Below are 13,625 nucleotides of genomic sequence, written 5' to 3' on the forward strand. Positions count from 1 at the left end.
TCCCTGTTGCCATTTGTTATGAAAAATCAGTGATGATAATGAATATACTAGTTTTGGGAATTCATCTTCTCTTTAGGATTGCCTTATAGAAAGACAAGTGATCTTATGAGAGGATGCAAGGCTATTATCTATTCTCTTCCCAATTCCTGCAGATACTTGCACGTTACATCACCAGATTGTTTTCTCTTTTTCACCTTTTTTTCTGAGAAAAAGGTATAATGTGGCACCAAAAGAACTGAAGCTTGCACATTTTGTTGAGGACATATAATGTGAAATGTTACTGTGTGTTTTCTTGTAGTAGTTAATTCTTCATCTCTGTGTGTCTTTTTTTTTAATTATTTCTTTTCCTTTGCTAATGTCATTTGAAACTTCAAACACACCTCAAAGCTGCCCAATGGGCAAGTAGAACTCTGCCCACCCATCACCCAGCTCTCTCAGATGAAATAGGATATGGCTAGTTTCTTTCTGTTTTTTTGCTAAGTGGAGCTGTGTACTTTTTACTTCTTAAACAGCTTAAAAAGATGCCAAACTCTTTAAGAGTTAATTTGTAGTGTTCTTCACTTTATTAGGTCAATGGCAATGGCATCCTAGGACCATCTCATGCAAACACAGAAACTAATACCCACCACACAAAAGGACTGATGAATCTCACAGGGTCTGGAGATGCCTCTTCCCTTGGCTTTGCCACTCAGATAGCAGATGTTTCTAAACACGGTGACAAATCAGGTAAGAAGAGATGAGATAAGGGACAATTTGTTTGTGGGTGAAAGAGAATCAAGGTAATAGAGTTTGAATAGACTGAAATTAGTCAAAGCTAGGTTGGCAGTCAACATTAAAAGATCATCTTCAAGCCCCATGGTGTGCTCTTGAGGAATTAGTTCATGTTGGAAGTAGATATATGAAAATTGGATTTTGTGTCAGAGGGAAATGAGGGAAAGCCATGGTAGCAGCTAGGAATAATGCCTTGGTGTCTACCCCTCTCTTTCTCCTCGTTGTCTGCCCCCAGCCCACTTTGGGAAAAATTGACGTTTTATACTATTTGTTTTTCAGAAACAGAGGTTCCAGATGATGAATATTATGATGAAGACGATCACAATGAAGTTGTCCAATACCTGTTGGATGTTGTAGATGAGGAAGCCCAGAACCTCTTAAATCGTAATAATGCTACATCAGAGGCCCAGAACCTTCTACACATCAAGAAGGCCACATCAGAAGATCATCTCTCAGGTACTGTGAGCCACCGAAAAAACAGATGACTAGAAACAACATGCCTTGTAAAATAGATGCTGAGTAAGCTGCAGCAAGTGTGACAGGCGACATTGAATTGTTTTCTGAAGTGAAAGTTTCCAAAGTAAGCTACAAGTGGTTGCTGTTTCCAGTGAACTTCGGGTGCAGTTTAGTATGTCAAGTTCTAGGTTGATAAATCTGCATCATTGCATTCAGTAATCTGGGAGAAAGAATCCTGTTCTGTTCTCAAATTGTTTCATGAGTGGAATTAGTGTTTAGGTACCTAGTTCTTTAACTGTATTCACACTTCTGGCATTCCAATGTCACCTTGATCGCAGATTGCAAAATGTGGAAATGTGTTGAGATCTCTCAAAACCAAACAGTTTGTTCCAACATGCTTTATCTCTTAGGAAAACTGTGCATTTTTTTGGTAGCTGCTTCCTTTTGTGCAGCTTTCTTTTCTTTTTTTTTTTTGTCTCCTCAGCTGCAGTTGTTACTAACTGAAACTTAGTGTGCAGTATGGTTTTGTTGTTCTTTGTGATATCACACTATGGATGCTCCCCACTGCTCAAGCAAGACGCTTGCTAACTTGTGTAGAGTTTCCTTTCAGAATTGAAGATAAACCTTCCAAAGTTGTAACTACTTCAGCTTTTTTGCTGCTCTTTAAGTTCGTTGGGTTATTGTCACCTGTCGTTATATTAGAAATCAGGGAATACTGAGGTTCTGGCTGTGCCAGGACCTTACCTGAGGAATATCATTTGAGTTCCACTACTTGCAATTTCTTTTAGCTGCGATCTGCTCTTTGCAAATGAACATATATTGTACATTTAAGACAGGGCAGCAGAGAACTGCTATAGCAGCCAGTTTTTATTGAGAACGTTTGATTAGGACTTGGTAATACAAGGAGAGAGTAGAAGCCTTGTTTATAGCTGCTGCAGGTCTAAATGTAATTGAATTGCTGAAACACTGTTGACATGGGAATCTGATGATTTCCTAGCACTAGCCTGCCCATCTGTTAAACTGTGGCACATACATTCCGTTAGCTGTGCAAACAACCTCTCTTTTAATCACAACTCTTCTGTTTAAGAAGGAGGAAGCCATAAGTCTGATTCTTCAGCACGCTGGTAGTAATGGGACTTAAAAGTTGTTTCTTGATTATTCTGGCGCCTGTGAATCCTGTTACACATGTTTGGCACTACACAGGAATACATGTCTGAGAAGGTAGTTTCAGGATAACTTTCATTGTGTTCATGCTGTATCTTCTGCATTCTGATTTTCCTGCTACTTAGAAATGAATGGGAAGCTGACAGAAGATAAGTCTGAAGATACTGACTGTGATGGGTCATCTTTACCTGAAGATTTTTCAGAGGTGAGATGGCAATAAGCTGGCAGACATGTCTGCAGATTTTGTTGTGTCAGTCTGTTTTAATTGATTGTTTTACTTATTTGTATAGGCCTCATGGAAATAACCTTAACGTGCATTTTAAATGAAGATATCTTTGTCAATAGTAGCTTTAAATGGTGTATAAAAAGTTATTTTTGAAATAGTGTATGATTACTCTTTAATAAAATAATTATGCAAGAGAACGAAGTATGGAATTAGCATAAACTTATTCTCATATAAAACCATTTTTTGTTTTGTTCCATGTGTGTTTTTTTTAAGTGATAAAATACCTCATTAGTGTTACTTCAGTCATTTAATCTCAAAAGTTGCCTTGATTCCTGCTCAAATAAGGGAAGTAGTCACAATAAATATTGTGTAGATTTATCTTTGCAACATATAAATTTGAGGCCTCTTTTCTCCGTACTTTTTGCTAGAATTCTTTCATTAACTTGAATACCTTCTACATGTGATTTACCCTACATTATTACATGTCCTGTTCTACATCAGTCACTAGATGCACTAGTATGGTTTCACACTTCAGATTATCAGAAGTCCTTTGTATCTGCCATATCCTAGCTGTTGTGGATTTCTCCGTCCAGTCAGGGAGCGCTGAGAGACAAAATGACCATCTGGCTCTCTGTCATGTTCTCTAGGAGATCCAAAAGTAAAACTGACTACGACAGTAGAAACTTCCAGGATGGCCTAATAAGCATAAATCCTTTTGCGGAGTTGTTCTTTCTCCAAAAGAGAATTTAAATGCCCTCTTCTTTGCTGAGTCATCTTTGTCTTTTGAGGAAGACATAGATAGGAGTACCTAGAATTTAGAGGTAAAGCCCTGTTCTGTTCTTTATGGCAGTGGTGGCTTTTCAGGATGCCTAAGTATTCACTGTCAGACTTGCCTCATAAGAGGTTTTTAAGGATTACAAACAAAAAAGTCAACTGGAAAAAATGTGGATGGCTCTACTGCTGCCATGAGTCAGGAATAATTTTAAGATAGCTGTTGGCCTTGTTACAGTGCAGCCTTCTTCCAAGTGCTCAGTGTTCTTCTTTGTTATTTTGCATTAGTGAGCTAAAATAGTGAAGTCTTACATTATTTGATGCTCTGAATTTAGTCCCCTTCAGAAAAACTCTGTATAACTGCTCACATCCTTGATAATTTAGAGTGGATGAGCTTTATGACTATGATCTTGATGTGTGTGTTTTTCTCTTCCACTAGCCAACACATTTAAACGGTTGTGAAGACCATTGTGAAGAAAAAGCTGTGCCAGAAAGGTAAGATTTCTAGTATTGCTTGAAAGTAAACCCATGAGATATGAAGCTCTAAAGAGAGCTGTTATAATGCAAATATAGCATACATGTGTGCACAGGGAGAAGAGGGATATAGGTAATTATGTATGTAATGTCTTGTTGAATTGCTGTCTGCCTGTTCTTGTTATTTAAAAGGTTACAATTCACCTGAACATTAGTCACCTTTCTGTGGTATACTGTGCCCTGGCTGTATTTGTTCCTTTGATATATGGTTTTAACATGTAATTAGGACATGCGTGCAGTCCGTTTCCACTTGGGTGCTTGGGGCTTCCTCTTCTTACACGGAAAACTAAGTATGCGCCTGGCCATGTTACCAGCTTTTGCTTTGAGACACCTTGAATCTTGGAAATACACATAATGGTTTCGCTGCGTAATATTTGTCCTTACTCTAACTAGTGCTTCAGTCAAGATGTATGTCGCTGTGTTTTGATAAAGCCTCTGGAAAGTTTGTGTTGAATCTTGGCTTCAACAGGGCCGTTATGTTGTATAGATACTTGATATCTTTATTGCCATTCTCAACAAAGGTAGAAAACTTGCAGTTTAAAATAGATACCCTAGTACATACATGTTGAATTATGTGAATGGTCCAAATATTCTATTGGTTGTTATTTGACTGCTTTGCCTTTGAAATGTCATTGCAGTGATTATTATTACTAGAGTAATATTGTCTGAGTTCTTCCCCTGCTGTCATCATTTTTTTTTTTTTTTAATCCCCAGTGGTGACTGAAAAAAAGGGGGGTGGGTTTTGTTCTTTCTTGTTTTTTTGCGTTTTTTTTTTGAGATCACTTGTATGGATCTGGTCCAGAGGAACTTGTAGCTATAAATTACCTCCTGCTAATGTTTCATTAGATTGCAAATGTGTTATCTCTGGGTGTTGTTTCTTATGTTCCTTGTCTTCTTTAGGTCACCTCCACAACCTCCCTTGAGTCAAGCAGATGAAGATGAAATCACGTGGGGAAGTGATGAATTGCCAATTGAATCAATCAACCAGGATCGTGTAAATAAAGGCAAGAACTGCCCCAAATCATCAATTGAAAACTGAGGATCACATTAAGGAGACAATATGTCAGAACTGAATAGTAAAATGTCTAAGATGTGTTTTGAGGGTGTAATGATAGGTATAATGGGAAATATAACAGCTCTACTACCCACTGGAAAGGACCTTTACAACTATAGTATCGGTGTGAGAGCTGATCAGAACAAGTATTGTCAAGATTTGGCCTCTAGTTGTAGAGTTGAAACCAGTTCTCTCCCATAGTATCTATATGACAAAAACTGTAGCAACATTTGATGGTTCGTGTGGTTTAACCGTGATCAAATCAATACCTTGTGTGCTTGAAGTAGTACTTACATGTTCAAATTGTGCAATATTTTCCCTCTATATTGAGTCTCAGTTTTCCACTGTTGCTCAATTTGGCAGGGTGAAGTACTGCTAAGTTTGATGCATTTGGCAGAAGCTAGTCTTTTCCTTTTGAGATAGGATTAGAAAAGTCAGCTCCTGAAATTCATACACCGTAGCATTGTGTCTGTAGTATCTGTATTCATTAAAAGAAGTAAAGAATAATCCACGTAAACCTTTTGCCTAAGCTAGTAGATGAAAGGACACTTAATTGCAATAGCAGAGACTTCTGGTTTATGATTTTTTTTTGTTTCAGAGGAGCGCTGAAGGTCTGACAGAAAGCAGGCTTTATTGGAGAAGACAATGTTTTAAATGCATCTTACAATTAACATTTAAAAGCCATCTTGACTATAAGCACTACAGATGAATTCACAGGATGTGATGTTTATTTAACTGGAGACTTCTGAACTCATCCATGTTTATATTTATGAATTTAGTAGATTATTGTTTTTAAGAACCTACATTTAAAGTATATATGGAGTTCATTTTAGTTTACTCACTGTAAGTTCAGGAAAACATTCCATTTGGTACCTGGATTAATGAAAGCCAATTTTGCTTCTTGCTGTTTATGTTAGTTACTTTGTTTTTGCCTGTCAAACTGAGAAACTATCTACAGAGGTAGCAAATAGTGTTGAAAAGACTGTTTCGCTCAAAGATGCTTTATTGGTCATGCCTTTTTTGTAAAAGATAATAATAACATATGAGTCAGTTTCCTGCATGGCAGGAAAACCATATATAACAGTAACAAAGAAATCTAGCACTGCACTGCATTTTATGTTGCCTTAATTTTAGCTATTTATACAGGCATTTAAATCAGCCTTATTCTTCTGCTAGATTTCCCTTTGGTGACAAATGAAGAGATCTCTTCGCTCCCTACTGTGAATGTGCTCCCTGGAGGCAAGTACTCAGGAGCCAAATTGAAGTCGGTCATCAGGATGTTGCGTGGATTGCTGGAACAGGGAGTCCCTTCTAAAGAGATTGAAGTGAGTAACTATTTGTCCTTTTAGGTCCTTTTTTCTAAAACTTTGCTTTTTAACAGGATGAAACAGTTAGAAATAGAATGGTTGATTCATCACTGCCTTTAAAGACCACAGCGCTTTGATTTGCAGCAATTTAAAAGGATGAAAAGACTTCCTTCACCAAACATCTCGCCCTTCCCCCCGCCAGCTGCTGAGAGATGAGATGAGGTGGAGCTGGCAGTTCAATTCAAAAATGTTTACGTCATTCTTATTTTTAGTAAATTTCTGGTAAATTCTTATTTCATTTCTCTATCCTAAATGGATATGCAGGCATGGATAAGGTAAATAAATGCTGCAAAATCTAGCTGCAGAATGAGAAAAGTCCTTTCCATGTCTCAACATTGTTAAACTCTGCTTTAGGAGAAGGAGCTGAAGTATTTACTAGATCACAGGGTTTTTTTCATTGGTTTGTTTCACGGTGGTGTATTTTTTTAGGTATCTGACATTAGCTTCCTTTCTGTGACCCAATTTTTGTGCATATCCACAGTAGGATTATTTTCTTTGTTTTGTGTCTCTGAGAGACTGCTTTACCACTTGTCATCATTCATTGCATTGTAATGTATGAGTTACTTCTTCCTTACAGAATCTTCAAGAGTTAAAACCGTTGGATCAGTGTTTGATTGGACAAGCAAAGGAGAACAGGAAGAAGAACAGATACAAAAACATACTTCCTTGTAAGTCCTAACTAATCTGACACTTTGTTGATATTTTGTATCCATCTGTACGGTCACGTGAATTGGATCACAAGTTGAGATGGTTTGATTCCCAGTCCCAGTTCTACTGCTGAGTGGGGAAAAGTTAATATATCATTTTCTACAAGTTTAAATTGAATATTTATAAAGCAGTTTAGTATTGGTAAGCAACAAATTCATGTGGTAGGTAGGGATGGATGTCCATGGGTTTGGCATCTATTTGAGAAGATTCCACTTATTAAATGAGATAGATTTATGGAGCCAGAGAACTTTTTTTTTCAGTTTTACCCATGTACACTTGGGAATAACAAATATGCAATTGCCAGTAAGTTTCCTACAATAAAAGTTGGTTTGTTAGCTGGGAGATGAGTTGAGGAGTAGTGAGAACTGACAGAGGCTACCTCTGAGTGAAGAATACTCCAACTCAGTTTCAAAGGTGATGCAGTTTTAGTCACATACCCTGCCTGTCTGTTGGTTAAGTTTCTCCCCTAGCTATCTTCTTTTTTCAAGAAGTACTGACTTGTACCTTAAAGCAAGTATTATATTGTTTTCTGTTTTTTTGGGTTTTCTTTTTAATAAAATTTGGTAGCATCTTTGGAGATAAGCACCATGTGAGTGTGCAAGGCTCAGCATCTCTATTGTGTGAAGGTCTGATAATGTGCATGCATAGCATTAAAGTATTTCTGTTGCGTTGGGATTGCAGATGATACCACTAGAGTACCTCTTGGGACTGAAGGTGGATACATCAATGCCAGCTTCATTCGCATGCCAGTGGGGAACGAAGAGTTCATTTACATTGCATGCCAAGGACCTCTCCCTACTACTGTAGCGGATTTCTGGCAAATGGTTTGGGAACAAAAATGTACTGTGATTGCCATGATGACTCAGGAGGTTGAAGGAGAAAAGATAAAATGCCAGCGTTACTGGCCAGATGTACTCAATAAAACCACCATGATAACTGACAGACTACGGCTTGCTCTTGTAAGATTCCAGCAGCTGAAGGGCTTCATCATTAGAGTGCTGGAGCTAGAAGAGATTCAGGTAAGTGCATCTCATTTGGCACGTTGAGAACTTCTTCCTGGGTGTGCTGGTGTTTCAGTTCTCATGCTTGTGACTTGCCTGCTTTCAATTGCAATGTCCATGTGGAGATGTAATATGGAGCTTCTCTCTGGCCAACGAATGTTACTGAGCAACTCTTCTGCCTTGCAAGTTGTGCTACTCGGTGACTTTTTACAAGAGAAGGCCTGGTGGGCCAGAAGGTGATTTTATGATGCTAATGTGGCTCCTTAGGTGCCTTTGGTCACGTAAACAGAAAGATGTATCAGGATGTATCATTATTCAGTCTGTCTGGTTCATTCCTGTGTATGATTAACTCAGCCTGCACATTGAACCTTATACAGTGTAACTATCAGCTAGGAGTTTAGCTCGTGGCTTCTCTTGTTTCACTGGATTAGAGACCACTTTCATGGGGCAAATCCGTCTCTTCAGAAAGTGCTTTGTTTGAGAACTTACCTGCCTTTTTCTTCATTCTATGTGTAACATTTTGTTGTTCCTGTTGTTCTTAAACCTCAGACAGGTGAAGTACGGCACATTTCCCATCTGAACTTCATTGCCTGGCCTGACCATGACACCCCCTCTCAACCAGATGACCTGCTAACTTTTATCTCCTACATGCGGCATGTCTACAAATCGGGACCCATCGTAACTCACTGCAGTGCGGGCATTGGCCGGTCGGGGACCCTCATATGTATAGATGTAGTTCTGGGGTTAATCAGCAGAGATCTCGATGTAAGTACCTGACAGGATGAGTAAGATGTACTTTTCACTTGCAGGAGCTGCTCAATGGGAGTTGATCAGTTGTTTCAAGAAAATGCCATGCTTTCGAGGTCAGCATGTAGATCGCATCTTAGTGTAACATAAATGAGGATGTACAACAGCAGCAGCTGTGCAAATGTTTCTTTAATGATGAGGAGGATGCAGGAGGGTGCAGGGAAAGATCTGACATCTGGTTCTTGGATTAAGTCAGGGAATTTCTTTAAGTGTCCTGGTTGTTGAGAGCTCAGAAACACTATATGAGGTACTGCTTAACATATCCTAGGTTGTGCTGCAAGGAGATCTACTGAGCAGATTTTCAGAGTGTGGCTTGGGAATAAAAGTGTATTGCCACATCAGCTCAGGCAAGTGAAGGAAAAGAGTTTAAATGCCTACCTTATTGGCTGGATGTACTGACAGATCTGAGAAACCCTTACAGTAAATGATGGTAGAGATGACAGATGTGACTCTTGATGAGCCAAAGATTGATGCGCAGTTGCAGAGCTGCTAAAGGCAAGCAGAATATATGTATAGGCAACAGAATCCTATTCTTAGTGACAACGTAACTTCTGTGTTTGAAACAAGTAACAAAAAAAAAACATCAAAAACACATGGTGCAAACACCTCATTCTGAGACAGCACACTGCTCTCTAGGGTGATCCACAGGGGGGTGCTAGCCTCCTTAATGTTTGTATCCTTCACTGGACCAGTGTAGCAAATGTTTTTGTGAATTTTGTAGAGGTGAGCTAGAATGTCATCAGCAGGGTTTCCAAGCACCCACTAAATGTCTAGAACTCGTATAGACCTCTAGAAATTAAAAGCATTGTGTTAGGTTGGGATGAGGGGCTCTATTTTCTGTACACTCAGTTCCTAGTATGTGTAAGCAAGAGAGCCAATAGAGGCACACAGTGAAAGGAAAAAGAGAAAGGTATATGGTGCAGGAGGGCCACATCCTTATCGCTCCAAGATGGCTCATGCTGGTAATCTGCCAAACGTGCAGGATACACTGAACTGCAAATCGTCTCACTACAAAATGTTTCAGGTAGCTAGTTGGATTCCTTTGTGTGATGCTCATTTTCTTACATGCAGTATGTCTTCTTTCAACATTTCACTTGCTGTTTGTTTTTGTAGTTTGACATCTCAGACCTGGTGCGCACGATGCGTCTGCAGAGACATGGGATGGTTCAGACAGAGGTGAGTCTGGCTTCTCCAGATTCAGCCTTCCAGCTACAGGAAAGATGCTGGAATTCTAACTGACGTGCCAGGAAGCTTTTTGTAAGGCATGCAGTGGTTGTCTTCATGTCCTCTAATGTGCTGTTTGTGTTGGGAGAATTAAATCGTATGCTCTGTGCTCTTTCAATTTGTGGTTAAAAAAATAATAGTATGAGCTGGAGTTAGGGTTTTCTTCTTCTAAAGCATGTGTTAGAGTAGAAATCAGATGAGCTTTTTTGTCAAAAAGCATTGCATGCTGAAGCGAAAGCCCAACTATATAGCTGCTGTGAATCGCTGAAATTACTGGAGACATCTTGAAACCGCCTTTTAGGGGGAGGTGTTTAGAAATAAATTGAGTGTTTTAGGGGTAATCTGGATTACTCTGGAGTAAGATGTTTAACCTTACTTTGGATTTGCACCACTTTTTGAACATGGAGTTGTCTAACTGCAGTTAAAAAAATAAACCAGAAAGAACCATCACCCCAACCTCTCCAACAAAACAAAGATCAGCTCTCAAACATGTATTGACCTAAAAAAACTAAGATTTTAAGATAAAATGCTCTGTAATCTGAGTTCTCTATTAGTTAATCTCAGATAGTAATCTGACGTCTCTGTTAGTTGGAGTGATCAAATCTGAGTTATCTATCTGAGAGTGATCAAATCTGAGTTCTCTATTAGTTGGAGTGATCAAAGATCTTTAAAGGTCACTTGCTATCTTCATTTCTGCTTCTGTGAAGTGTTTAGTCTATTCTAGTTCACATCAAAAATGAAGCAAAAGGAGGATGAATGCCCTATGTAAAACTATACCTTTAGTGGCAGGCAAGTGCCTATCCTTGTTTGAAGTTGAGGTTGTATATTTCTCAATTGTCTATTTTTCTGGCTTATTCTACTATAGAAATATTATTGAAATCAAGTGCTGTGGCAGGTGAGAGTGAATTGCTTAGGAGGTGCAAGCATTTTTCATGTGTACTCTGATTTCCTTTCCCTTGCAGGATCAGTACATTTTCTGCTATCAAGTTGTCCTTTATGTCCTGAACCATCTCCAACAGGAAGAACAGAGAGGGAAATAAAATACTGAATGGAAATGCTTTTAAAACAAGGAAGCAAGGAGATGTAAAGATTCTCACCTGTTTTATTTGTTCTGCTAATATTATTCCAGTCATTTTCTTCAGTTGCTGTCAAATGGTTTTTCTAAATAGTCTCTTCATCACTCCAGATAAGGTATATAGTATATGGAAAAGGGATAGCTCATGCAATACCACTAGTGTCTTACGCCCGTGGACACATCTGTGAGATACTTGTATAACAGTAAATAATATTTAATAACAGCTGCATTTTTTGCAGCATCCTTAATATGTGATTAAGTACTGAAATAAAAATATTTTAATTAAAAAAAATGAAGAAAAAAATAATCTTATAATACCTCCTGCAGTTCTGCAACTGCTCTGGGGTATTTGTTTCTTAGGGGTTGGGATAAAGCAGTATTTTTGGCCTGGTCAACTTTATTACGAAGACATTTTACTAGTCTCTTTGAAAAGCTTGTTTATGGCACAGACATTTTTGTCCTTTTAGTACAGTTAGAACTATTTTATAGAGGGTATCTTGAAATCAGTATTTAAGGTTTAAGAGATGCCTTTTAGCATAAGGATAGTAGTGAATGTTTACTGTAAGTATCACAGTTAATAATGTTTACTTGATAGAGTTTCATGTATATATTTATATACTTTTACAAAAAAAAAAAGTTGAATTATCAGATGTCTAACCTTAAAACTTATTAGGCATCGCTACTCTGTAAATAAAAATACACTTAAAATACACTGATTGGTGGATCTGGGTATTTTTGTGTCCTTTTACTGATTTCCCTGGCCTAACAGGGCATCCTTCCCCAACACTGTGGTCGCTACACTTCTTGCATGATTAGCAACAGAAGGGCCCTCCTGGTGCCTGTTCTTCAGTATCCATTTGAGAAAAGCTACAGAACTGTGGGTTCCCTTCTAGAGAGCTTCCACACTGGTGAAAGGAAGAGGTATTTTCCCTTCCCTTCCCTCCCTGTTTTTTGGCATACATGGGCATTGAGACCTACGTCACATTTTGTGGTGGGTTGGTACTTGGATGCTGTGGCAGTGAGCTGACAACAACGGAACCTGCTCTGCTTAAACCAGCCACGCTTGATGGGGAAGGCAGGATACTGAGTTCTAAGTAACTCAATGTTTTAGTGATACTATAAACAGCCAACTGTTCTGAAATGGAATCTTAGTTTTACGCTCTGTGGGCATTTTTTGATGATGGAAAAACTGCTAGAAGCGTTCTGCATTGCAAGGGTAAAAATAAGTTCAGAGACTTGTGACTCTCCAAGGTTTCACTCTTCAAAATAGTAGCTGTATTGATCTCCCTGTCCTTATCTCAGCCCTTGAGCTTTATTTTCATTGTATTTTCTCCCTGTCTGTCTGAGGAGGGGGAGTGAGAGAGCAGCGTGGTGGTGCTGAGCTGCCTACTGGTGTGAAACCACCACATACCCACAGTGTTCTGCTGTCCCAACCCTGGAATGGTCACCATCTAGCTTATTTAATGGCATTATATATTATTAATGGTAACATAACTAGCAATAGCATGACTGAAGAAAGGAGAAGAGCCTTTTTCGCTTGTCACAGTAATGCTATGATCTTTATTCCCTCCAGCTTACCAGCACAACTGAAAAATTACACCTTTTAAGAGCAGTGGATATTAAGGAAGGAAAACATTCTGTGTGCATAGTGAGAAGCAGTGGCAAATTGACTAGCCATGTTGACAGTACACCTGTATGAAGGAGATTTAAAGTAAAGAGAGAACATTTTCAGGACTACAGTTGTCAGTAGGCAAAGTAAGTAAAGACAGCTGATATGCTGCTACTGTTTTCACATAAGTAGTGAGTTTAGAGGATTTGGGTATGTCTGGTTTTCAGAAATAAAAAAAAATACATTATTAAAATAAAAAATACATTATATTAAAAGCTGCTAAATTCTCCCCTTCGATGTTTTCATGTACATGACAAAAAGCATAGAAACAGGAACTTTATAATATGCTACACTATGTGAAGCCCACTTTTGTATTGTGCAAACAATTTGCACAATACAGCAAACAGCCCATGGGAAACAGAAATCAGTGGAAGATTCCAGGATTTGCTTGTTGTCACAAACACGAAGTGTCACAAACACGAAGATCTACAGTATGGTATGTTGTACCCACTTTCCTTTTCATGATGGGTGCACCAAAGCAGAGGATAATTAGCTTGACCAAACCTCCCCACCCCCAGGAAAAAGCAAAGAAAAAACTTGTCTGAATTTCTTCCCATTTGTGTCTCAGCTTTGAGGAATTTCATATCCAATAAAGATGAAATTGCTCCTTTGTCTTGTACCTGTTGAGGGCACTGAGAAAGGTGGGTATCTGTCTTTTGCCTAACAGGTAGAACTCACCATCTGTGTCACTGGGCTGAAGTAGACTGTATAGCTCAAAACTTGCTACCAGAAAATGCTCATGCTCTCACAATGTCTTCACTTAAGCTTGGTATCCATGGGGAATCAGGTTGGAAGCAA

At 38.7% G+C, this 13,625-nt stretch overlaps 1 protein-coding gene across 5 annotated transcripts in view; it reads left to right on the forward strand.

Annotated features, from left to right (window-relative positions):
• Positions 1-11,888, forward strand: part of PTPN13 (protein tyrosine phosphatase non-receptor type 13) — a 114,942-nt gene extending 103,054 nt beyond the window's left edge. For 4 of the 5 annotated variants that reach the window (XM_035325129.1, XM_035325128.1, XM_035325130.1 and 1 more), the window contains 11 exons: positions 570-726; positions 1,051-1,227; positions 2,514-2,596; positions 3,828-3,883; positions 4,823-4,926; positions 6,153-6,301; positions 6,921-7,011; positions 7,733-8,070; positions 8,602-8,817; positions 9,973-10,035; positions 11,046-11,888. In XM_035325129.1, the coding sequence (XP_035181020.1) occupies positions 570-726; positions 1,051-1,227; positions 2,514-2,596; positions 3,828-3,883; positions 4,823-4,926; positions 6,153-6,301; positions 6,921-7,011; positions 7,733-8,070; positions 8,602-8,817; positions 9,973-10,035; positions 11,046-11,123 (1,512 nt within the window). In that variant the 3' untranslated portion in view covers positions 11,124-11,888. The remainder of the gene's footprint in view (positions 1-569; positions 727-1,050; positions 1,228-2,513; positions 2,597-3,827; positions 3,884-4,822; positions 4,927-6,152; positions 6,302-6,920; positions 7,012-7,732; positions 8,071-8,601; positions 8,818-9,972; positions 10,036-11,045) is intronic. The other variant, XM_035325127.1, reaches the window with a different exon arrangement.
• The last annotated feature ends 1,737 nt before the right edge of the window (positions 11,889-13,625 follow it).

Source organism: Oxyura jamaicensis, chromosome 4 (assembly GCF_011077185.1).
Source record: "Oxyura jamaicensis isolate SHBP4307 breed ruddy duck chromosome 4, BPBGC_Ojam_1.0, whole genome shotgun sequence".
Taxonomy (NCBI): domain Eukaryota; kingdom Metazoa; phylum Chordata; class Aves; order Anseriformes; family Anatidae; genus Oxyura; species Oxyura jamaicensis.